This window comes from Acanthaster planci, linkage group LG01, assembly GCF_054643075.1.
Source record: "Acanthaster planci isolate LZ-2023a linkage group LG01, COTS_SCS, whole genome shotgun sequence".
Classification (NCBI taxonomy): Eukaryota; Metazoa; Echinodermata; class Asteroidea; order Valvatida; family Acanthasteridae; genus Acanthaster; species Acanthaster planci.
Window position 1 is genome coordinate 39,608,485 of NC_141777.1, and position 22,537 is coordinate 39,631,021.

General features: G+C 40.2%; 3 protein-coding genes across 5 annotated transcripts; 1 reads left to right on the forward strand and 2 right to left on the reverse strand.

Annotated features, from left to right (window-relative positions):
• Positions 1-1,779: 1,779 nt before the first annotated feature.
• Positions 1,780-6,539, forward strand: LOC110980494 (proton-coupled folate transporter-like). 2 transcript variants are annotated; one of them, XM_022237210.2, is made up of 7 exons: positions 1,780-1,937; positions 2,036-2,181; positions 2,594-3,598; positions 3,737-3,868; positions 4,485-4,568; positions 5,369-5,525; positions 6,139-6,539. In XM_022237210.2, the coding sequence occupies exons 3-7, from the start codon at positions 2,614-2,616 to the stop codon at positions 6,302-6,304; spliced, it is 1,524 nt and encodes a 507-aa protein (XP_022092902.1). In that variant the 5' UTR covers positions 1,780-1,937; positions 2,036-2,181; positions 2,594-2,613; the 3' UTR covers positions 6,305-6,539. The 2 variants fall into 2 exon arrangements, with proteins under 2 accessions (XP_022092902.1, XP_022092900.1); XM_022237208.2 differs by lacking the exon at positions 2,036-2,181 and having other exon boundaries at positions 1,781-1,937.
• Positions 6,540-8,771: 2,232 nt separating this feature from the next.
• LOC110980597 (uncharacterized) lies at positions 8,772-22,534 on the reverse strand. Of its 2 annotated transcripts, none has more exons than XM_022237436.2 (2): positions 22,289-22,534; positions 8,772-13,088 (listed from the first exon to the last, which is right to left on the reverse strand). In XM_022237436.2, exon 2 carries the CDS (start codon positions 13,063-13,065, stop codon positions 9,601-9,603), a length of 3,465 nt encoding a protein of 1,154 aa, XP_022093128.2. In that variant the 5' UTR covers positions 13,066-13,088; positions 22,289-22,534; the 3' UTR covers positions 8,772-9,600. The 2 variants fall into 2 exon arrangements, with proteins under 2 accessions (XP_022093128.2, XP_022093129.2); XM_022237437.2 differs by lacking the exon at positions 22,289-22,534 and adding an exon at positions 16,508-17,670.
• LOC147800744 (uncharacterized) lies at positions 19,052-22,271 on the reverse strand. Its single transcript, XM_087141921.1, has 2 exons — positions 21,129-22,271; positions 19,052-20,532 (listed from the first exon to the last, which is right to left on the reverse strand). Exons 1-2 carry the CDS (start codon positions 21,239-21,241, stop codon positions 20,340-20,342), a joined length of 306 nt encoding a protein of 101 aa, XP_086998047.1. The 5' UTR covers positions 21,242-22,271; the 3' UTR covers positions 19,052-20,339.
• Positions 22,535-22,537: the final 3 nt, after the last annotated feature.

Consider the following 22,537-nt stretch of genomic DNA (forward strand, 5'->3'; position numbering starts at 1 on the left):
GGAAATGTAATTATACACCATTCCCGGTAGATTGATACACCCTATGGTATACACCATTCCCCGTAGATTGATACACCCTATGGTATACACCATCCCTGTAGATTGAACACCCTATGGTATACAACATTCCCGGTAGATTGATACACCCTATGGTATACACCATTCCCCGTAGATTGATACACCCTATGGTATACACCATCCCTGTAAATTGAACACCCTATGGTATACAACATTCCCGGTAGATTGATACACCCTATGGTATACACCATTCCCCGTAGATTGATACACCCTATGGTATACACCATCCCTGTAGATTGAACACCCTATGGTATACAACATTCCCGGTAGATTGATACACCCTATGGTATACACCATTCCCCGTAGATTGATACACCCTATGGTATACACCATCCCTGTAGATTGATACACCCTATGGTATACACCATCCCGGTAGATTGATACACCCTATGGTATACACCATCCCTGTAGATTGAACACCCTATGGTATACACCATTCCCGGTAGATTGATACACCCTATGGTATACACCGTCCCTGTAGATTGAACACCCTATGGTATACACCATCCCTGTAGATTGAACACCCTATGGTATACACCATTCCCGGTAGATTGATACACCCTATGGTATACACCATCCCTGTAGATTGAACACCCTATGGTATACACCATTCCCCGTAGATCGATACACCCTATGGTTATGGTGAATGATTTCCTGATCTTACTATAAATGCTGTCAGATCAGTTTATCCTTTCGATCTGTTGAAAATGTTTCACACTTATACGGTCTCCAAGCAATGGAATTATTTCACCACAACCCTTGAAAACAAACCTTTTTGTTTCAATTAACCTCAGCATTTTGAATTTCGGTTTTGCTCTTTTAAGGGTATTGTGCGTCATAAGGTTAATTATGCAACTGAAAATTTCCATATTCATGAGCAAACTGTGTTGTCAACCCACGGAGAAAATCTCAGTTTCTTTGATGATTTATTGTTGTATAAGTGAATGTTAATAAGTAAACGATTAACCCTTTTTTCAGGAATGTGTTCGAAATTTGGAATCACAACTTGAACAGAAAAAGATATAAACTTAACTGTGCCTCTCAATAGACAGAAAAATCTCTTGACTGACAGCAGAGGGGGCAAGACTATTATTTTGAGATAAGGTGCAATCTTTAAAGACAATCGGCAAACGGCTACCTCATCCCTTGTGGATACTTTAGTTTGCGCACTGCCCGACACCATAGAAAGGATTTGTGCTATGGAAAGAATAGTTTCATTCGGTGACAAATTGAATGTTCATTGAAATTATTGTCACTTTAAATACCGTTCACCCATTAACATTTTGTATAATGCAACATAATTGCAGGATACACGATAAAACATTTAGAGACAACCATCACGTAACTGATTTGAAATAATCTCTAGAATCAAACTATCCAGTTCTTGTTATTCAAAGTTAAGCAAGAGTTAATGTGACTTTGTTTCCATGTTTGTAAGTAATTGATTTAATCATAAATTTCTCACTGATTATTTTTATGAGGGTTTTGAAGATATCAGATCTCAATGAAGTGTTTTATTTATTGTGCGGCTCAAAAGAAAAAAAACTAAAGTGCGCCGTTTTGTGCTATTAAAAGAAAACTTTGTGTGGCATATAACTGAGAGACGTTTGCAGTAGCCTTTATGTCATTTTGTTTGATTTCGCTTATCTTCTAAATTCAGAGCTGAATACTTGAACTTTGTGCCCCAGATCATAGTGGTCGGAATGGTGTAGATGTAACCATTGAGATTTGTGCGGGCGTATTTTCATACCATTTTCATACGCAATATAGCAAAAGAATGACGTGAAGGTTGCGTATAAAGAACAAAACTAGCTTTGAATTTTTACTTGTCGTCAACAGGCCCTTGTTTTACATTCAAGGTAGGATTATTTTAACCAGTGTTCCGTTTAAGTGGACATTCATTTTATAAGTTTACGATTTGGCATTGTAAACAGGTGCTCGTATAACTTCCCTTCAGATAAATGGATCGAAGCCCATTTGAAGTTAAATTACAAGGCTTTAAATTCCGTTTGGCATCTTCGAAGAAGCAGCACAGTGCCCCGTAGGTATACATCTACATGGGAACAAGTCCAACTGGAATGAATTCGTAGCCTCTTTTATTTGGTAAGCGTAGGAATCGTTTGCATCACTGTACTAAATGTGGAAACCGTACACGCTCTGAGCAGCGTCGTCCTTATGGCTGTGATATTCTCGTGTGCGATGGAATGTCGGTCAAATGTAAGTGTGTACCATTGCGCGGTGCTTGTGTTCTAGCTGGGCGTAGACACTGCACTGCCATGGCAGCTCTCCACCCAAGAGCGTAAATCGGTATACCTGTGGAGGTACAGAAAACAAAATGCGCTCATCTTACGCTGCTGCACACAATTTATGTAATTATTATTAGACGGAGTAAAAGCTGTATCGATGCTGTTTCTCTCCGCTGTGATTTATAAATGATTTATGTGAGCGATCTAAATGGTGAAAAAGATGCAGTTGGAGAATTGGTCAATGATGCATTTTTCTTTATTTGTTGAAGCTCGCCTCTGAAACTGAGGAATGGCAGACAGGCAGACAGAACTAACTCCCATCTTACCAGCGAAAACGATGTCTGATCGCGAGAGGGCGCGGCGCCGATGGGTTACGGTAGAACCCGTCGTTGCATTGGCGGTAGTCGGATACATTTCCATTGGACTAATTCGGCCATTCTACCTGAAAGGACGACTTGGTGAATCGATGTTCAACATTACCAAGCAAGAGGAATTCTCCAGGTGCCAAGCCAACAACAGCGATGGCGGCACTATGGAGGATGAAATCCAGTCACAGGCCTCTCTTTGGATTCTGTACTTGACAACTGCTATGAATATACCTATTGTAGTGAGTTCAATTACCCTTGGCACAGTGAGCGATCGACTAGGTAGGAAGCTATGTTTAGTCATTCCAGTTATCGGTTACATCTGTCAGGAAACTGTATATGTTCTCACCGTTCACTACAAACTCCCATTACCAGTTCTGTTTGTTGGTGAATTCTTGCAAGGAGTTACCGGTGGCTTCGGGTTGCTGTTTGCTGGATGCCTCTCGTATATCAGTGACATTTCGTCTGAGAATCACAGAACTATGCGAATAGCAGTGGCAGAGATGTTAGTGTTTTTCGTCGGTGGTTTTGTCCAAGTTGGTGCTGGTTACTTATTGCAAGATATCGGGCCCATCCCACCTTTGGCAATGGCACTTGGGTTCAATGTTTTATGCTTGATTTACATTACCACTCCATGCATTCTGATTGAGACAGTAGACCGTGAAAACGTTCCGGAACATCGCAAAGGGATCAAAGATGCTACAAGGAGTGTGATGAATCTTTTCAGGTTCAATGAGAACGGCCGTCGATGGCAGATGCTTCTCCTAGATCTCTTCTTGTTCTTTGTCATGCTGAATATCAATGGAGTCATGTCCATCTTCATTCTGTACGGCACAGCTAAACCGTTCTGCTGGTCTGCTGTAACTGCAGGATTGGCAGGATCATTTGGTTTTGTTACCGGCTCTCTAGGTAAGCTTAGGTTTCTTAACTTCACTCAGTTCTGAATGGATTAAGGGAACCTTACTCCAAAAGTCCGATTACGTATTCTGATTCTCCTAAGATTTCAGCTGTCCCATAAACTAAACTTGGTGAACCTGTTTTCTGCAGGAATGGTGGTTGGTACAAAACTGTTTTCCTTCTGCTTGGGGGAGTATTTCATTATGCAGATTAGCTGTCTGAGTCTTCTTGCTTCTAACGTTGTTATGAGTGTGGCGAAAACGACGTTATTAATCTTCGTAGGTAAGTGTCCACCATCGAGGGCGGAGCTTCCCAGAGATGCATTTCTATCCTGGAAACTTTTTGATTGAGCAGATAGTCCATCCGATAAATACACAGATGTTTTTGACAGAAAAAAAAGGAAAAATAGGCTATGCGTTATGACGTGAATGGCCTACTAGAATTATCAGAAATGCGCCCCCGTTTTTTGAAACTGTCCAGTTAAACTGTTCTTTATATACAGTTTTGACAGATTTTGGGAAATTAGATTGCACAAATATCCTCCGCAAACTTGTTAAAATGAGTCTGGTTCTCAGTGTCTGCGATTATCAATGTCTTGCATATCCTGTGTTTTCCCCATGTGTGCGGGGACAGTTGTGTGATCCCTGGAGAGCCGACAGGGATACCTTGTCCCCATTTTATACTGTTCTTCGAATTTCATAGGTCAATATGAGCAGTGTCAGACGCATCGGTTGAATCGGTCGTCCTGGTTCCGCATGCAAAATGCATACGTTCCTATATAAAATTACAATTAAATACAATTCATCAATAGTTGATGAATAAATTCAGCACTTTCTGAAGATGGACTTAGTGTATTCCTGATCGAGTTAATTGTTCTCACTAATTGTCTATCTTTCAGCGAATGGCGTAGGTGCTCTTCGAGGGATGGCAGTTCCGATCGCACGGTCAGTCCTCTCCAAACTTGTAAATCCAAGCGAAATTGGTGAGTACTCATTTATCTAAACAAATGTGATGAGGGTTATAGCTGATTGGTTATTTATTCTGTCTAGTGGCGTACTTAATTAGGGTGGAATTTCTGAGTAGTCACTCAGAAGTGTACATAGGCCTACAGGTTTTCAAAGCAAAGGAGCTGTAGTTGTAATATGTTGCGTAAGTTTCAAAATTTGAAAAAGAGGTAAGGGCGTCGCAAGACGGGGCAAGGGAGGCACTGCCTCCCTAGTAAAAAAATTGAAAATGAAAAAGGGAAGAGTAAGATTTTAAAAAGCGAAAGAAATGCAAAATGGAGGTGAAATGGATGAAAATCACCAAGATGCTTAAGGAAAACCGCTAAGTTGACCCCTTCTAGGTGTATTTTTGAGTGCTTTGCACCCCCAGAAAATCCCCCTAAAAAAGTGGTTCCTCCTGGCGACACCATGAATAGGGCTACCTGGGCCCAGGACGGACTTCCACTGAGTGGTACATGCCCCAATGGCTCCCCCGTCCATCCATAGTTGGGTCATTGCATGAGGTCGGGGCACAATTTGTGACGGTATCCTTGTTACATGGGTAACTTTAACCACCTGTCATGAACTGTAGAGGTCATTTACTCTGTAAAAGTAACACATACCTCTGTATTCAGCTTTGCAAGATGTATAATTTGGAATCCACAGGCTGGGAAATAGCTGTTCATTTTTACGGAACCCACGTGACAATGGACACCATCACAAATTGTGCCCCAACCTCATGGAATGATCCAGTTACGCCTCTGATTCTACCTTATCACTTTCTTTTATCCCCTCCCAGGTGCAGCTTTCGCTATTGTTGCTTGCATGGACAATTTATCAGGGTTTGCTTCTTCTCTTATGACACCTAGCATCTACGCAGCTACCGTATCCTACATGTCACCTGCCATCTTCTATGTTTTATCTGGCCTGTCCTTCATTCCAAGTGGTATCGTACTGTAAGTAGTGTACTTTATCCTTACTTTATTATGTCAAATATTAAGCTACAAATGAATTCATGCTTCTTATTTGACTGTGTCCTTTCCCTTTGAATAAACAAGCACTGACCTATAATACATGTATATGAATTCGGAAAGGAAACCTTATAATCGTTTGAAAATCATCCCCTTTCTGAATTCAGAATTAAACAGGGTACAATAAAGTGAAGAAAAACCAGGAAATAATGAAGTCCAGAACCTGAATTGGCTTTTTAATGAAAAGGAAACCGTCTAACTCCTTTTTAATGTGTTTCCCCCGAAAAACACTTACAATTGCTATAGCTTTGTAGCGTCATGTATTCATATACCAGTACGCAGGGCTCCTTCGTCGGCGCTAAATATAATATGTAATGAAGCTCAGCACACTTGAGTGTGATTTTTAGAAGCCTCAGTTACTAAAGAAATGGGCCTAGTCAGAACATTTACGAACATTTTTTTAACGAATATGAGTGGTTTACAAGAGTGAGGTTTGAAGATAATCTTGTTATTTTCTCACTCTACAATAAACAGACTTTATTCTTGTATCCATTCCACCACAAATCATATTTCAATAATATTTTTGTCTCCATTGCAGGATCTTGCAGATTTTTTGGCCACGAAAAAAAGGTTACAAATTAATTGAAGACAGTGGTATCTATGAAGACTCTTTAGGCGATGATTTGAAACAAGAACCTAATACCTGCAGCTACGTGAATAATCCGGAGCCCAAAACAGACGAAAAGGAAAGTATGGATTTCTGAAGAAGGCTAAGGAGTGAATTCAAGAACGAAAACTTCTTTTTGTGGGCAAAATTACAACAATCAGTACACGGAAACTATGTACCCCTTTCATGCCAAAAGCATTCAACTGTTCAGTTAATTTGTTAAAATCAGGTTCACTACTTGTGGGTGAAAACTCTACATGCCACTATCAAACATGCTTATAGGTTAAAGTGCAACAGGTCAAATTAAAAGGCAGTAGTTTGGGGCATTTGGACATCATGTATTGGAGATTCTTCTCGTGTATTTATGTTTACAGTGTGCACCGACTGTATACGTAGACAATACTGTGGGGTGCATGTAGGTGATTAAATGGACCCAAGAATCCGTACAGTACCTACGCTAATGAACAAAATACTATTGGAAATATATTTTGCCAACCAAAATAAGGATATTCCATCGTGAATATATCATGACGAGAGTGTAGGACCCTAAAAGCCTCTATACAGTCGACTCTCGTTATTACGAAATCCGCGAGACCAAGTAGAATCGTTCGTTGTTTCCGAAATTCGTTGTAGGCGGAATGCGATGCAATGGCGTCAATGGGTTACAGTCACTTCGCCCCATTTCCACGTTGCCCCTAACCACTCGGCTCCATCCCCACTTCGCCCCATCTCCACTTCGCCCCATTTCATAATTGCCGTCCGTTTTGAATGTGTTCCAAGCCTCTTAAAAAATGGTCGAGGAGTTCCACAAACGACATGAAACGCCATGTTATGGAATTCCATATCTGCCGTCGTGCGTCGCCCGTCGTGTGTCGTCCGTCGTGCGTCGCCCGTGGTTTTTTTTTTTTTTTTGGTCACGATTGCGCAGTTGTATTTTTAACTTTGACCCTTGATTGTTTCACATGTACATGTCTTTGTTCGATCGATCCACCATGCCTGACTCTCAATTTAGCAATAGAACTAGAAGATGTACACGTATTCGTATTTGCAGTTGCGCTGAACTCCACTTGAAAGAAGAAATAATATCCTGACATCAGTTAAGTGACGTGTATATGAAATAATACCATTTTGATTACATAAATAAATTAACAAAGTAGACTTTTGTTGGGGTAGATTGTTTTTCTCGATAACTTAGTTACTCTAGACGTATCTTTACAGCGTGACTATATCCTATGTAATATTTCTGTCTGTCCCTGCACGATATCCCACAGAACGGAATGTAAATAATACATTATTTACAATGTTTGATTCCTTAACGGTTTTCATAAGAGACGAAGTGATTCAACGTTATTTTGAGGGTATACCTATGATGAAATCTGCTGTATACTCCAAATTAGACATGACTTTAGTTGCAGGTTGGCTCACAGAAGTCTTTTAAACAGTAACGTTACTTGATAGCCCCATAAATAATGCTGATGTGCTGGACAACCTGTTCTCATTGGTCTATCCACCATGGCATACACACCCTCAAAAACCATCACGTCATATTTTCTGAAACTTAAACCAAGTGGTAATTGCCCCTTAACAATACATTTAATAAACATTTTGTTATCCACAGCACGTCTAGTATTTCTGGATTTCAAGGTGAAATTGAGAGGACAAGATGGAATATCTGTATCGGTTGGCAGACTTCCTTCTGCCCAACGTGTATTTAACACTGTATACTCAGTGTTTGCCCCCGAAGGCTTGTGAAAAAACCTACAAGCGTACTCGGGTGGGACTCGAACCCACGACCTCCTGCTTACTAGTGCAGACGTCTTACAGCTTACTATAGTGCAGACGTCGAGTCCCACCCGAGTACGCTTGAGTTTTTTTTCACAAGCCTTCGGGGGCATACACCGAATATACAGTTTCCATACACGTCGGGCAGGGCAAAATCCAAATTAATTTACATCTCCCCGGCGCAAACCCATCTTTGAAATAGTAAGTCAGTACTGATGGCGTTATCGCGGCCACTGGTACCCTCTATGGGCTCGTACAACATACACAAAAAACAAGTTTAATTTGAAATGCAATTTTTGATCACAAACCCCTCTGGACAAGAAACACGTATTTTGCCAAGTTAAAAACAAACGATGAAAGCATCAGATTGGAAACTTATGAAGACAATTGGAGATGATCACGTTCCCTCGTCATTTAGTTTCATTACACACCAGAGATTAAATTTGCCTAAAGGGGCACAAATATTTTCCAATATGAAGCATGACAATACTCTGACAAGATCAATGCAAACTTTGTCAGTTTATATGTAACGTGTAACGTCGGTGTTTTCACGAAGTGGCAAAACATTTTTGATTTAGAGTTTTATAAAAATTATATTAAATCCTGGAATGCCCATTTTGTACATGATGGAGTTTTGTTACTCAGTGGAAACATTGGTGATCAGATGTGTACAATTTCGACTTCAGTTGAGATACTTTCCTGCCCTCTCCTCATGGACAGTTAAACAATAATGCAAAACTTGAATCTTTATCATTAAGTATTCATATCTAATTAACGCACAATTCAGGAATGTTCAATGGTCTTTTTTGTTAATGACTCAAACACAGAACTCTACGACAGTCGGCTATTCTCAGAGATAAACTTCTCCAAAAGATGAGAATTATAAAGTGCCACCGTAAACAAGTGATCCAAAACACATCGTGATAAATACGTTATTATAACAAACACATCAAAAAGTTGGATTATTTTTTTCGACACCACACCACCTTATACAATTTTTTTTTAATTTACAGGTTTATGCAAGACTCTTCAAGTGCTTTTTTCTTTTTTTATCAAACTTTTCACAACAAATCATTCAATTAAATACATACAAAAGAAAACAAATAATATACATAAACGCTACCACCTGTAACTGTTGCTGGGAAAGAAACTATTTTACAGCAACATCGTGACAAATCAAAATAAAATGATCGGAAATGAATATCCGCATTATAAACACAAATAAATTCTCATTCATTCCGGAACTTTCCCCTCTGAACCTGTACTGAGTATTGAATCAAGTAAAATAGGGATCATTGTACAAAATAATGTGGCACAATGCAATTCCAGTTTTTCCACTGAGTTTAATTTCCTTGATGCATTCAAACGGACTAATCTAGTCCGAGTTTTCCTGCGTGCTTAAAATGTACTAGTAACCAAAACACCAACAGAGGTACACGTTAGAGAGAAGCTCTAGAGTGAACAGAAATCTTGCATACTGAGGCCTTACTGGCATTTGGGATCAATCGACCCAGTGACTCAATTGTGGTAAAGAAACAAACCATAGCAGAAGAACAATTTATTTATGAGTACCAAAATGGCGCATACAAACAAAGATGTACCTTGTGCATGTTAGTAGATATTGTTACATAAAACACAAAATGAATTGAGTAAATGCTTACAGACAGTTCCTCTTTTCAGTTTGCTAGAGTTATTTAAGCCCATAACTTTAGCCCCAAATACCTCACGTTGGAGCTGTTTAATGTAAGAGTCATCAACTGTTCCGGGTACAGTTTTTGAGCACTCATTGGCATTTTTGGAATTAAACTTCTTCAACGAAGATTTTAACGCCAAAGCGTGAATTCTGTAACTGCTTTCTAAGTTGTTAGACCAGCTGTGAAATATAGATGCCATAAATGTAGAACTGTGTTTGCCTCGTGGGAATGCTTGTAAATCAGATCCTTTCTGAATAGCAGCCTTCAAGAAAGGATGACCTCTCCGAAACTTCATAACAGAAAGATCGAAGGAATCCCGCTTTTCATTTGACCAAATTAGAGTATTTGTCATCGAGAAATCAAGTTGTCTCAAGAGGATAACATTTGCGTCGATGTACACCCCACCCCAGTGGAACAGTATGGCTAGCTTTGCCAGGGTTTCGTTAAAATTATTTTCGGGTTTCTTCTGATTTTTTGTTTTACTTGCACCATTTGATAAGACAGCATCTATACTAGCATCAAGACTGAGTATTTCAACATCATAACCAGCTTCCGTTAATACATCGAATTGGCTCTCCTTTAAACTGTTACTGTGAACAATTACCCTAGAATGAGGATGGTGATAGAAAAGGGATTCAATGGTCCGCCATTTTGGCCACTCGAGGCTGGTACGGTTACTGTTTACAATGACATGAAATATTAATTGTTGTGGAGTCTTTTTGGCAGGAGCTGACACGGGTAACAGACCAAATCTTCGCGCGCTGTCGTACAAAGCTTGGTCCTGTCGAATCAAGTTCCAGTTTGAGGCCAGAAGACGCATGCGTAAGCTTACACCAGGGTTTGGTGGTGGGGTTTCCCAGTTAAAATTGCGTAGCCATTGAACCATTGATATTTCGGACATTTGATAAGCATCCAGGGTGTGAAAGAGAGGTGTAAGTCCCGACACCCGTGGGGAAGGAGTTTTTCCGTGGCCAGGTACGTTACCACCAGGCATGTACTCGCTGTTGAAGAAAATAACTGGTATTCCCATGGCAACACATGGCAATGCGCAGTGGATACGTTGTGTGATAACAAGCCGTGCCTCCGAGTATTCTTCAAGCAACTTGTAAGCTGTCTGGAAACGTTCCACGCTGTTTGTCCTGCCCTGACCGATAATAAGGTGGTAACGCCGAATTGCTTCCTGTGCTATTCTTAAAGGAAGTAGGCGCTCATACTTTTCTCTCAAGTCAACCAAGAATATTTTCCCCGACTTTTTTTGCTGAATGTTTGGACTCTTAATAAAGAGTGTCAAACAGCCTGAAAGGTAAGCATCGACGTTGTTTCTCCTCAAAAATGCCAGAGTGTTATTATCTCTGCACCCTATCGGTGCTTTAGACTGCAGATAGGTGACATTTTTCAATATAACAGACCTGATTTGAGGAGCTATGTGCATGGACAACATAATGGGATCAATATTTGTCGGTGGTGGCCACATCATTGTTGGTTCTCCCCACCAAGCGTTGAAGAAAGCACGGATATGATGTTCTCCTTTTGATTCTCCAAGTTTATATCGTTCAAGGAGGTGATCCATGAAAGGTAAGAATTGAAGCCCAGGAATGCCCTGTATCTCGTCCCCGATATTTAGATATTCTAGTACCCGTACTCGTTTGTCGTATGAAAGTGTACCAAAGTGGCGTCTCATTTTATTTCCAAAAGGGATTCTCGAGAGATTAATTGCGACGCCCTCGGGGCAAAGTTTCCTAGACGTGCAGGATAGGTTGTAAATATCGTTAACAACTGCCTCAAAATCAAACTTAGGCGACAGTCGTGGATTTACTTTGGTAACATTCCGAGAATATTCACGACAGAAAGCCTCAGTAAGATTCGCTATGAAAGTGCTCTGAACTCGAAACTGGGAAACGCTGAGAATTCCGCGCGTGCTCCTTGTGATATTTGTATCAATACTAACCCATGCCCCATTGACCTTAGGGATAGTGAACTGGTCAAGTTTAACCAAGGGGTTAAAATGAACACCACCATAATGCCACAACAAGGCTAGCCTAACCGCTTCGTAAACGTGATCTTCAAAGCTCACACCCGTCACAACCTTGTGGAGTGGATGTCGAACTAACCAGTGCTCCAGAGTTGTGTTCTTGACAATATCCGTGAGCACTAGAAATTTGACCGTGACACCTGGGTTACGTAAATCCTGTACTGCCTGCATACACTGGGATGAACCGCAGAATACTGTCACTGTCAATCCGGGGTTCTTTGTCTGAAATGAGTTAATATTTTCCACAACGTTGTGCGGTATTGGTCTTTCATAGACCCAAGCAGTAGTTGCTAGTTGGGGGGTGTAGGCTGTTTGTCGTATTTGTAACAGGTTTATCACGGGCTTAGTGGAGTACATGAATACAAACAAATACAAAGATGACGAGACTATAACGATCGCAAGAGGGAGACACTTCTTGACTAATCGCCTACTGATCATCGGCAGGGAACCGCGGCTTATCTGGTGAATGTAATGTCCCGTGGAAATAAATACAAGACCAGCAATCGTCGATAAGGTGAACGGAGAAGAAAAGACTATCATATTTGCAAGAATAACAAACATTCTTTTTGAGAGGTTCAGTATTGCATGTACCAAGGGACTACATTCTTGAAGCACTGTTAAGGAGGCAGCATTGTAAATTAAATGAAAGATGGCAGAAGTATAACTCTCGATGGGGAGTAATGCACTCATGCTTTGGCTGTAAACGACTGCAAATGGAAGCAGAATCAAGACACTGAAGTTGGAGATTGCTGCAAATTTCTGAAGAGGACCTTCCCACAACTCTCCCAACTTCTTCAGATAGATGTTGCGTATCGGAAAAGCAATGTTCGAAATAACTGCGGCAGTAAGTCCCCAGATGTTAAAGGATAGCTCTCCAGAGATGAACATACACGTCCCCAGAACCATGGCGATGATCGATATGAACAAAGAGCAGTTCAAGTTTCCCTTACCCTTGTAAAATAGCAGTGTAAAAACAAAGGTGAAGATCGGTTCACAAGATTTGATGACTTGAGTCAGACTTGAGCTAACTGCAGCAAAAGCCGCATTGGTGGCGAGATTTCCGATCACATTGCCGATAGCTGCTAGTAGCATGTGTTTGCGATTGACAGAAGCAACAGGGAAGGCAGTCGCACCACGAACGGCAAAGAGCCACGTGTTGGAGAACAGCGCACCGAGGACGTGTTGCAGCATAGTCAATTCAAGCCATCTAAGATCTTTTAAAGCTGGTGTCCAAGTAGTCATACTCTCAATGGTGTCAGGTTTGGTGCCACTTATTGCTGTCTTCGAGGCTATGGTGGCCACCATGTTAGCAGTCCACCAAATAGCCACAAACACTACCACTGAATCCATTCTGCTTGTTATCAGTCAAGAACCTGCAAAGAAAGGAATAAATTAAAATAATCAATTTAAAATTGACAGACGAATGCAACAATTTGATTTGATTATGTGACGTTTCTGCGCAGCTTAATTTTAAAACTTGTTATAACATTAGGTGTAGAACAATTTTAAAAGGTGTTAGAGTGACAACAAGACGAATTTGAAGAACAAATCTCGTATAGAAAAGGCACAACAGGCACAAACATGAAAGATTACCACAAAAGAAAATAAATGGAGGCATATGAAATCTTCCATGGGGTTCACAAAGTATAGGCTAAAATGCCCGTAAGGAAAGCTAAGGCATGATGACTTTGTAGCATGCAGGAAGCTGTTTGAATGTACAAGTCTTCCACCTGATTTTAATGGTTCATTCAATGTAAATTGAAAAATGGAATGACCATGCTTTGTCTTTGTCTAAGGTATACTTTCAACTTGAATTATCACATCGGCCATATAAGTTTCCTAGGTGACATAAAAGAACAGTTGTTGGGCATTTTCTTCATCGATGGGAAGGCCATATCATTTTTAAGGCAGGGCTTGCATTATCCATTAAAAGTCTGAGGTATCCCAATGTATACAATACATGTTCATCACTCTGTGAAAGTGTTCTGATGAGTTGGCTTTGAAACAGTAGCGCTGAATATCTAAGTTTGGCCTCGTGCTTATTGTAGTCTTTCTATAAAAGGCTACATATTATGATCAATCAAATATCACAAAAGATCATCGGTGACGAAGAAAATTCTATCACCCTTCCCAAGAGATATAAAGTGAAAAAGAACATTCCACAGCTCTTTTCATTTCATTAAATTCCTGGTTGGTTTGTTTTATATTACACAGACCCAATCTTTTTAAAAGAAAACCCTACAAAAAAGGAAGGAAAAATTAAGAATACCTCAATCAGACAGTTAATGAAAATGATTGCCCAAAACGAATTAGAAAAGAAAGGCATTACCATACGTTTGACGCAGATCAACTTGTACTAATTTGAATCCATCAAGCATCAGAAGATGCCAAGAACGCATTGAAAGCACCAAACAGAAATAGAATGAACCAAAACGAAAACGAAAGTTTGCAACAAAACGCTGGTTCCCCGCCTTTCCATATGCAAGTTTTTTGGGTGCGTAGTGTAGACGATGCGTTAATGCGTTCCACTTCCACAGACACAAAAATCGGCTCCGTTAATATAACACACGTGTGAGTTGCGTTCGGCCCTCAAAATTGCCTCGCGAGCGATTTTGACGAATGCACGCAAAGTGGCGCCAGTGTTGACGTTCGCTCGTCACCTAGCGCACGAACAGAGGGCTGGGAAGGGCTGATGGCCTAGCACAATTTTAGTGAAGGAAATACCTCACGGGGATCACAGCTAACGACGCGCAGAGCATTGTGGGCAAATTTCTGCGGGGCGCGCGAGCTCGCTCAATGCGTTACACAAGCAGCGGTTATCAATTAGATATTATTTTCTTTTTCTTCCTCATTGCATTGAAAATATTCTCACTACACTTTTTTGTTCATCTAAAATTGATCAAGATAACCAATGATTTGTGGGGTACTGCCAAAAGACACGAGGTTTGTGGTACTTAGTGAAAAGATAAATTACAACACTGCGACTGTGTACAAAGCCATGTTTTTATCATATAGCGAAACACTGTCCGTGCTAAAGCATTACCATTGGCGCATCCCCTCCCCCAAAAAATTTGAACAACGCTTCATTAACAGGACGTGATAACCTCGCGGTCACAAGTCTTACACAATGTAACCAATTTTGTTAATTAAACCACAGGGCAAAGCCGTCAGCCCTTGCCAGCGTCCTTGTCAGTTGCTGGGAGCCGAGCGAAGCGTTGACGCCCGTATGGAAAGGAGACTTTACGCCTTTTGCCAGTTAAATTTGAATATGGGCGTAAATCCCGGGGATGGGGGTGTATATCCCCCATACATACACTTTTTTGAGCAAAAATATTAAAGCAGATTGTGAAGATTTTTAGGATTTCCTAATGACTAAAATGTTTATAATATCACTAAAAAGGGAAAGCAATTTTAATAGCTTTAAATGTGCCATTCTGAGGTAAGATTCACACATTACATCTTTATCAGGAACATCAGTAGTGCAGCTAGTCTAACCAGGTAATTAATCCAATTTCTGACGGGTTCTCGACCAATCAGAAGGCTAGATTTGGCCCCATGGGACCCTCATTAACATGAAGAGTGGATACACGTTATTCATATGAGCAGTGAAATGAGTAAATGAACAGTGAAATAAGCAGTTACATTCAACTATTTCATCTGTTTCTTGTCATTTGAAGATTGTCCTTCATAGGGTCGACTTGAATGTTATTTCTGCAGTCAAATCCCATTCTTGTAATTGGTGTGAAAAAGGATTTGGGCGGAGATATAACCTTCGGAGACGTGGGAAATGGGCATGGAGCAGAAGAATCCAAAAGGTTGAAGTTGACACTGTTCCTGAAGTTCTTCACTCTAAATAGCCTGACGTGTTATTCTGAATCCGATTTCAAAAGGCGTAGATTTGAAGAATTTGGACCAGGAATTTGTGGAACTGAATCTACGCAGGGTGAAATGACGATTATCGAAGACGATGAATCGGACGCAGAAATGGAGATATGACAAATCTTTGGATGAGAATGAGTCTACTTCAGATTTGAAAGACAGTGTCACCTATTCAGATTGGTTAAACGAGTCAGTGGAGGCGAATGGCGAAATTTTGAGTGAAAAAATGTTTTAAAAAGTATATCAAAAGGGGTATGCGTGCAGATCAAGCCAGGGAAAAGGCCAATAGGAAGACCCTTTGGACAGTTAAGCAAATCGTTTTCAACAGGTACAAAGACTTTTCGTCAAGTTACGTGTATCTAGAAGATAATGATACCGGGATATTTTGGAAGACATTCAAGACGAAGTAAACAGGGGCATGGAAGTAAACAAAGCCTTAAACAGAGTAATGCCTGAACACACAGCTAAATATGATGGACTGTTTCAAGAAGATGAGTAACCAGATAAAGAGGAAGACAGCGATAGTTAAGGACGATTAGTTTGAGACTAATGAAAATTTAAAATCGGTTTTGTGATGCCTTCACTCTTGCAGTATTCTATTTACATTGAGAATGTAAAGATGGATACTCGTGAAAATGAAAAACCAAGCAGAAAAAGGCAAATCAACACCCCTTTCGACTGTTATATTAAGTCGATTGTTTTAATGTGTTTGAAAGTAACTGTGCTTGATATGCTGTACTTTTAACATCATGGTCATTTCGAAGATTTTGTTATTTATTTTATGCGAATAAAAAGCTCAGAAGGGGCAACTGAAATAGTTGACGTCTCTGGAAAGTTTATACCGTTACTGCCATTCCTTTTACGCAGTGTCGAACGACAGCACGCAATCTCATCATCTTATTTACAGACTTACCGGTAGTAAACAATTTGGCATTTTCTCACAGAGGGTCTAATGATTGAAAAGGTTGCGATGTTGCCAGATTAAAACGAACTCTCCTGGACTTTGCAATGATGTTCAGACCATCCGGACATCTCCAAACTCTCCAAACGCCAGCTTCAAGTTCATGCCACAATACTTTCCACATAGGCTGCACATGACGATCTGTTCAGTAAGACGTACGTAACTATAATCGAATTGCGTTAACTGGCTTGGATTCTTTTATTCTTGGGATGAGAGAACTGTGGATTGAACAGTGTACTGTACTTATCGTTACAGTTTTGTACAGTGTGTACGATTTCTTTAGTGCAGTGCACGTTTTAAGGCTGTTACGCTATTCGTGTATCGACGAAACCTTATGGTTTCGCGCTGTACTATAGACATGCAAATTTTATTGTATGGGGAATTATAGCCTATGCACGCGACTAGTTGAAAACCCCGCGAATTTTCGGACCGATAGATCAGTGGGTGATTAGACAAGGAACATGCCCGGTTGTTTGTCTTCTATCGATCCCCTCTGGAGTGGAGCGCGTACGTAAACATTTGAAGCAAGATGTGGGACGGAGAGAACCCCCCACCTTTGTGTTGGTCATTGTTTGATCGGAATCTCAGGAATTCGTTACAGACTTCTGGGGGGGATGTGTTAGGTAACAATAGTCTTGAGTGTGTATAGCACTTGTAATGCCTGGTATATACGTAAGGGTAAACAGTTCAAGAGGGTATTCCTGTGTGTAATAAGGGAGCCACAAGCCGCCTTCCTCTTTGGGTACTGAATTTGTGTTTCCTTAGTTCTGTATTTCTTGATTTTCAATTTTACATTATATTTCTCGTTTCTTTTAATTCTTATTATTATTTATTTATTTTAAACGTGACAGTCATCAACCCTCCGATCTCAATATAATTTTAACACCCACCCTTAGTGGTTAGGGAAGATGTACAGTACTTTAAAAATACACTATGCCTATACACAAATGTAAATAAAATTCCTGCAGAGCAAAACACTTTGTTCTTTCAAGCTGTAATAATGATATCACCCACTATAATACACAAAACATACATAAAATGGTACTTTCCTGTACCTTATACCCTCCAACCTTACGCCCTCGTGTATAATGGAATATTGTGTGTCCATATTTTATGTTAACAAGGGTCCCGTGAGACCAAATCCAGTCTTCTGTTTGGTCGAGAGCCCATCAGAAAATGGATTAATTACCTGGTTAGACGGGCTGCACTGGTAACTGGCCTCCCCCCAGCTTTTCAAATTTCCAAGGTCAGGCAAGTCATCCCCCCACCTTTCCCAATTTCCAATCCCAGCCAATTTCCAGCACAGATTTACGCCACTGTTTCAATAACATCTGGTAAACCGAGTCCTTTAAATCACGTGGACACTACAATTTGAATTCTCTATACCAAAGATACTGTAGCTATCACTCGTGATTCAGGGCAAGCGTTTGCTTAGCCTAAGAGACACCATTGCCCCTGTTCACAAGGGAAGCAGTCCATTCCAGCGATGATGGTCGCTATGCAAAAGCTTGCCCTAAATGACGAGGTGCGCTGTCTTTAGCCTCGGAAATTCAAAATATGTTTATACGCAATGATATAACTAAGTATACCATATTTTTATTCAAATTCAACTCGCAGCAGACTTACTGAGAGACGTCGTTGCGTATCAATGTACATGGCTCTTCAAGGCTACTACTGTGCATCCTATGATATGTAATATAATATCAGGCCCCGGGCTTGAGATTTTCAAAGATTTCTTTCCTGACAGAGACGATTCTGTACTTTGTTGCAGAGTTGTTTGCCAGCAGAGTGTTTTTATGTGTTGTTTTGCTCTTTGATATGGACCGTGCAATACAGTTATTTATCACATTGTTTGTTGCTATGATTCGAGAGTGCATGAAGATAAAGCCCCATTTCTATCTCCAGGGTATCATCAAGTGAAATAGTTTACATTTTGTTTCTCTTGAAATATACTTGTAGACTATTATCTATATTGGTTAGTTACGCAATAGTTTTAGTTGAACTCTAAAATTTCACATTTTCTTGAACAGTTCAACTTGTTTTGCCAGCATCAGTAGATGGAATAACAAAATCATCCTGGTATTATTGAGTTGGTCAGGGTCACTAGGGTTGGGTTCGTTTCTTTGGTGTTCACTCGAATAGGGTTTTCTTTACAATTGTGTTGAATGTTGACTGTTAAAGTGCGTTTTCATTGAAGTCAATCAACAGTTAGGATACCTTTTTGTTCTTTTACTGATGTTAAGATCTGGGCGTATTTAAGACTACTTCCTCTAAGAGTTGGGGAGCTCTTGGGGATGTTTTATGTACGTTTAGGGTCACTCTCTAATCTCATATTACTATATTTATACTGATTGGATGACTGCTCTTGAAGATCCACGTGTGAATTATCGCCAGCTTCTACTGTTAATGCCCTCTGCTGGGGGTGATTTGCAGCCGAGTTTGATGGGATGAACAGCAGTGATTTTTTTTTTGGGGGGGGGAGAGTGCTGGATTCAATAGTTTAGATATGGTAATGTATATGAGAGTGAGCAGTTTTCAATATGTAAGGAAAACTCGATCAGTTCGTATGATTGAATGCCTATGTCTCTTTAGGCGACATGTACTACAAGGAAATAGTGAGAGCAACGGACACGTACGTCACTAATTTCGCCTTGCATTGGTTTATTAGCTATTTGAAAGTGATAACATGTCTACGGGCGTCAATCACTTTTCGAAAGTGGGGGAACATAACCTTGATTAGAAGGTAGACGGAAAAGGAGGCCACGTAGAGCAACGTCATGTGCATGAAATGCACGCCTGACGCATGAAATACGAACTACGTAGTGTACATTGTACACTTTCTGAGCATAATATATGACGCACGTCGTTCAATATATCCTTTTCCGTCAACCCGAATGGAACTGATACGAGAGCCAAGCCCTAACAGCTAGGGGGGATCTGAGGCCCGCTTAAAGACCGGGATGGGACATTTTGGATTCTAGATGTTTTGTGATGCAATCTAAGGCAATTTCTGACCACTTCAACTAATTTTTATCAGGTGCTTTTGAAAAATTTATTCCATTTTTTTGATCTGCAATTTTTACCTAACATATTGAACCAAATGTAGCTCCACTCGCCTACATTGTTTACCAAGGATTCAGAAAAAAAGTAGAGGGGACAAAAGATATGATATAATAAATAATAAGGAACGTTTTATATTGCCCAGATACTATACAAATATACTCGACTGCGCATGACAATACTCATCACTAGCTCAGGTGTAAAACTAGGAGTTGGAAAAGGCTTCTTTGAAGAAATGAGTTTTAGAACAATCTTGAATGCGTCAACGAACTTGGCATTTCTCACATGAAAGGGCAGATTGTTCCAAGCCTAAGGGGCTACACAAACAAATGCATGGTCTCCGAGGGTAGCCTTGAATCTACGATAGGGGTGGCTAAGGATCAGCCTGTCTTGTGAACTACAAAGACTGTGGCTGGGATTTAGTGACTAGTAATTCAGAGATTTAACCTGGTGCTAAGCCATGCAAGGCCTTAAATGTAATCAAAAGTATTTTAAATACAATTCTTTGTCGAACACGCAACCAGTGTAATGTAACCAGCATGGGGGAAATGTGGCAGTATTTGGCGGAGTTACACACAAGTCTGGCACAAGCATTCTGAACTCTCTGTAGCTCCGCTACCTGGGAATCTGGTTACTTATCAGGTTAAAAAAAAGGGGGCCAAACAGGAACCCTGTGGGACACCAGATGAAATACCAAATTTTCTAGAAGTTACATCACCCCTGACTATCTGTTGTTCAGGTACAGATGTACTGCAGTGTGGATGAACTCAATGCGTTGGTTGATGGACATCAGAGTGATCAGATGAAAGCAAGACCCAAAGTTCAGTATTTCTTCTTCCCCTTGCTTTTCTTCAGGTGGCTTTAATCCGATGAAGATGAAGATCATTGACCACCTGACCCAGAAGCAGCACAGCAAACTGTCCAAGAAGAAAATAACAGACTTCTTTTGAAGAACTCCAAAAACCAGAATGGCTCTTTCCAGAGCCACTACAATTTCAAAAGAGATAAATCATCTTCAGATTGATAAACCTACGTAATAGAATACACCCACTGTCCCTCCCCCCCAAAAAAAAATTTCCCCGGACTAAACTCCCTCAGGAAAACAATTTTGAAAAGTAAAAAAAAAAGTTACTCTCTTCCACCTCAACATGAAATATATCGCCCCATCCGATTTTGAATATTTTATAAATTTCCATTTTAAGAAAATATCGCCCGATCCGATTTGGAAAGTTTTATAAATTCACATTTTAAATTTCCATCAGAAACCATGACTAAACTTTGGTTTTCAGTCCAAACGTGTTTAAGAAAATAACATCCACAATTTTTGAAGAAAAAATTGCATCCTTTCTAAATTAAATATTTTTTCGCCAAACCCACACGCCGTTTCTAATTAAAATATACTCAATATTCGCCCTCTACTGTCCACACCACCAACAGCTGATTTCTGCCCATTTTTATGTGCAACAAGCGCAGCACTGGTGTTGGTTACCAACTAAAATGTTAATGTACTCACCTGCTTGCGTTGTACATGTACATGTAGATCTCATCACGGCGTGCGGGGACGTGACACGGCATCGCTCTAACTCGACTTGACTGGTGGAATGTCTGCTTCCTCTGTTCTTGCATTTTATTAATTGTTCAGACAACCACACGTACGTGCATACTTGTGCATGATGCACGCTTAACCCTACATTCGATCGTTGATACATGCGACGAGCGGGATAGCAGCTTTTGCTTAAGACGAGGTTTGGATGATACGACCTAATTTAAAAAGTCCCAAAAGTTTCGTACAGTCGAGAGTCGACTGTATACACGAATGTTTCCTCCCACAACTTAGTTTTCCTTATTGTTCAGGGTCGTACACTTGGAACGCCAGTGAGCTTTTGTGATGGAAACAGACGTTTGTTGGATTATTTTGTCACTGATCTTATGTAATCAAATATGCAGTAGCATTTTTCGAGCAGTGAACATTCGTTATTTCCTTTCTTCGTGCAAAACAAATCATGATGTTCTTGCAATCGGGGTTTACACAAGAATGTGAAACACATAAATATGGGGCCAGCGTTGAACTAAAGGCCATCCTGATGGTCATTAGCTTGCAAAAAATTTTTAAAGCAAGACTCACGAACTTAAAAATCAGGTTCGCTCTGAATTTATTCTGTCACAGCAACACATTGCATAACCGAAAGTCCAGTTGATATTCGAATAGTGTAAAATTTAGTATGGTTTAATGGTGTCAATAAAAATCAGTTTGTGATATGTCAAGGTACGATACTCACTTCTAATGACCCTGTTGCATGAAATGGCTCAATGTCTCTTTGAAATTTTTTTTGCACTTTTGGCATGATCGTGTGTGTCATTGTAAACGTCCATTGCAAATATATATGGGGTATATCTTCAGGAAAACCCCAAATATATATGGGGTATATCTTCAGGAAAACCCCTACAGGCAAAAATCACGCTGGCGCTCGAGATCTCTCCAGGAGATTTATGAAGATTTTTCTTTGATATGTTTGTCAAATCTGATCTTAAGCATGCTGAAAAGGAAGAACAAGAAAATTGTAATCGAATTGATAACATGAGCGAGTGGTCTTAACTTGAGGTACGAGTTGCCCATGGTACAAGTTATCCAAGGTACGAGTTGGCTCGAAAGCGGTCCTTGATTGTACCTACCTGAAGTTGAAAGGGTGTGTCCTCGTCGCCTATGTACATGTACATGTAGTAGTTTTAATTCGTAGGGCTGGGTGGCGCTGACTCGAACTCGAGTATGAAATGAAAGATAATATATCCGGCTAAACTGAACAGACAAGCTTGACTGCTCTATTAGACTTAAATGCATATGCCTAGCCTATTCATGATGTGTTCACTACAGTACATCACAATAAATATAACCGGTTCAGTGATTCTCGTATGTTGCTTACG

Excerpts from the sequence above, each read along its gene's own strand:
- LOC110980597 (XM_022237436.2), bottom strand. The coding sequence starts at position 13,065 with ATGGATTCAGTGGTAGTGTTTGTGGCTATTTGGTGGACTGCTAACATG.
- LOC110980494 (XM_022237210.2), top strand. The coding sequence starts at position 2,614 with ATGGCAGACAGGCAGACAGAACTAACTCCCATCTTACCAGCGAAAACG. Across the intron at positions 3,869-4,484 it reads GACGTTATTAATCTTCGTAG|CGAATGGCGTAGGTGCTCTT; the intron begins GTAAGTGTCCAC and ends TCTATCTTTCAG. Across the intron at positions 4,569-5,368 it reads TGTAAATCCAAGCGAAATTG|GTGCAGCTTTCGCTATTGTT; the intron begins GTGAGTACTCAT and ends ATCCCCTCCCAG.
- LOC147800744 (XM_087141921.1), bottom strand. The coding sequence starts at position 21,241 with ATGCAAGAACAGAGGAAGCAGACATTCCACCAGTCAAGTCGAGTTAGA. Across the intron at positions 20,533-21,128 it reads TACATGTACAACGCAAGCAG|TTTGCTGTGCTGCTTCTGGG; the intron begins GTGAGTACATTA and ends CTTCTTGGACAG.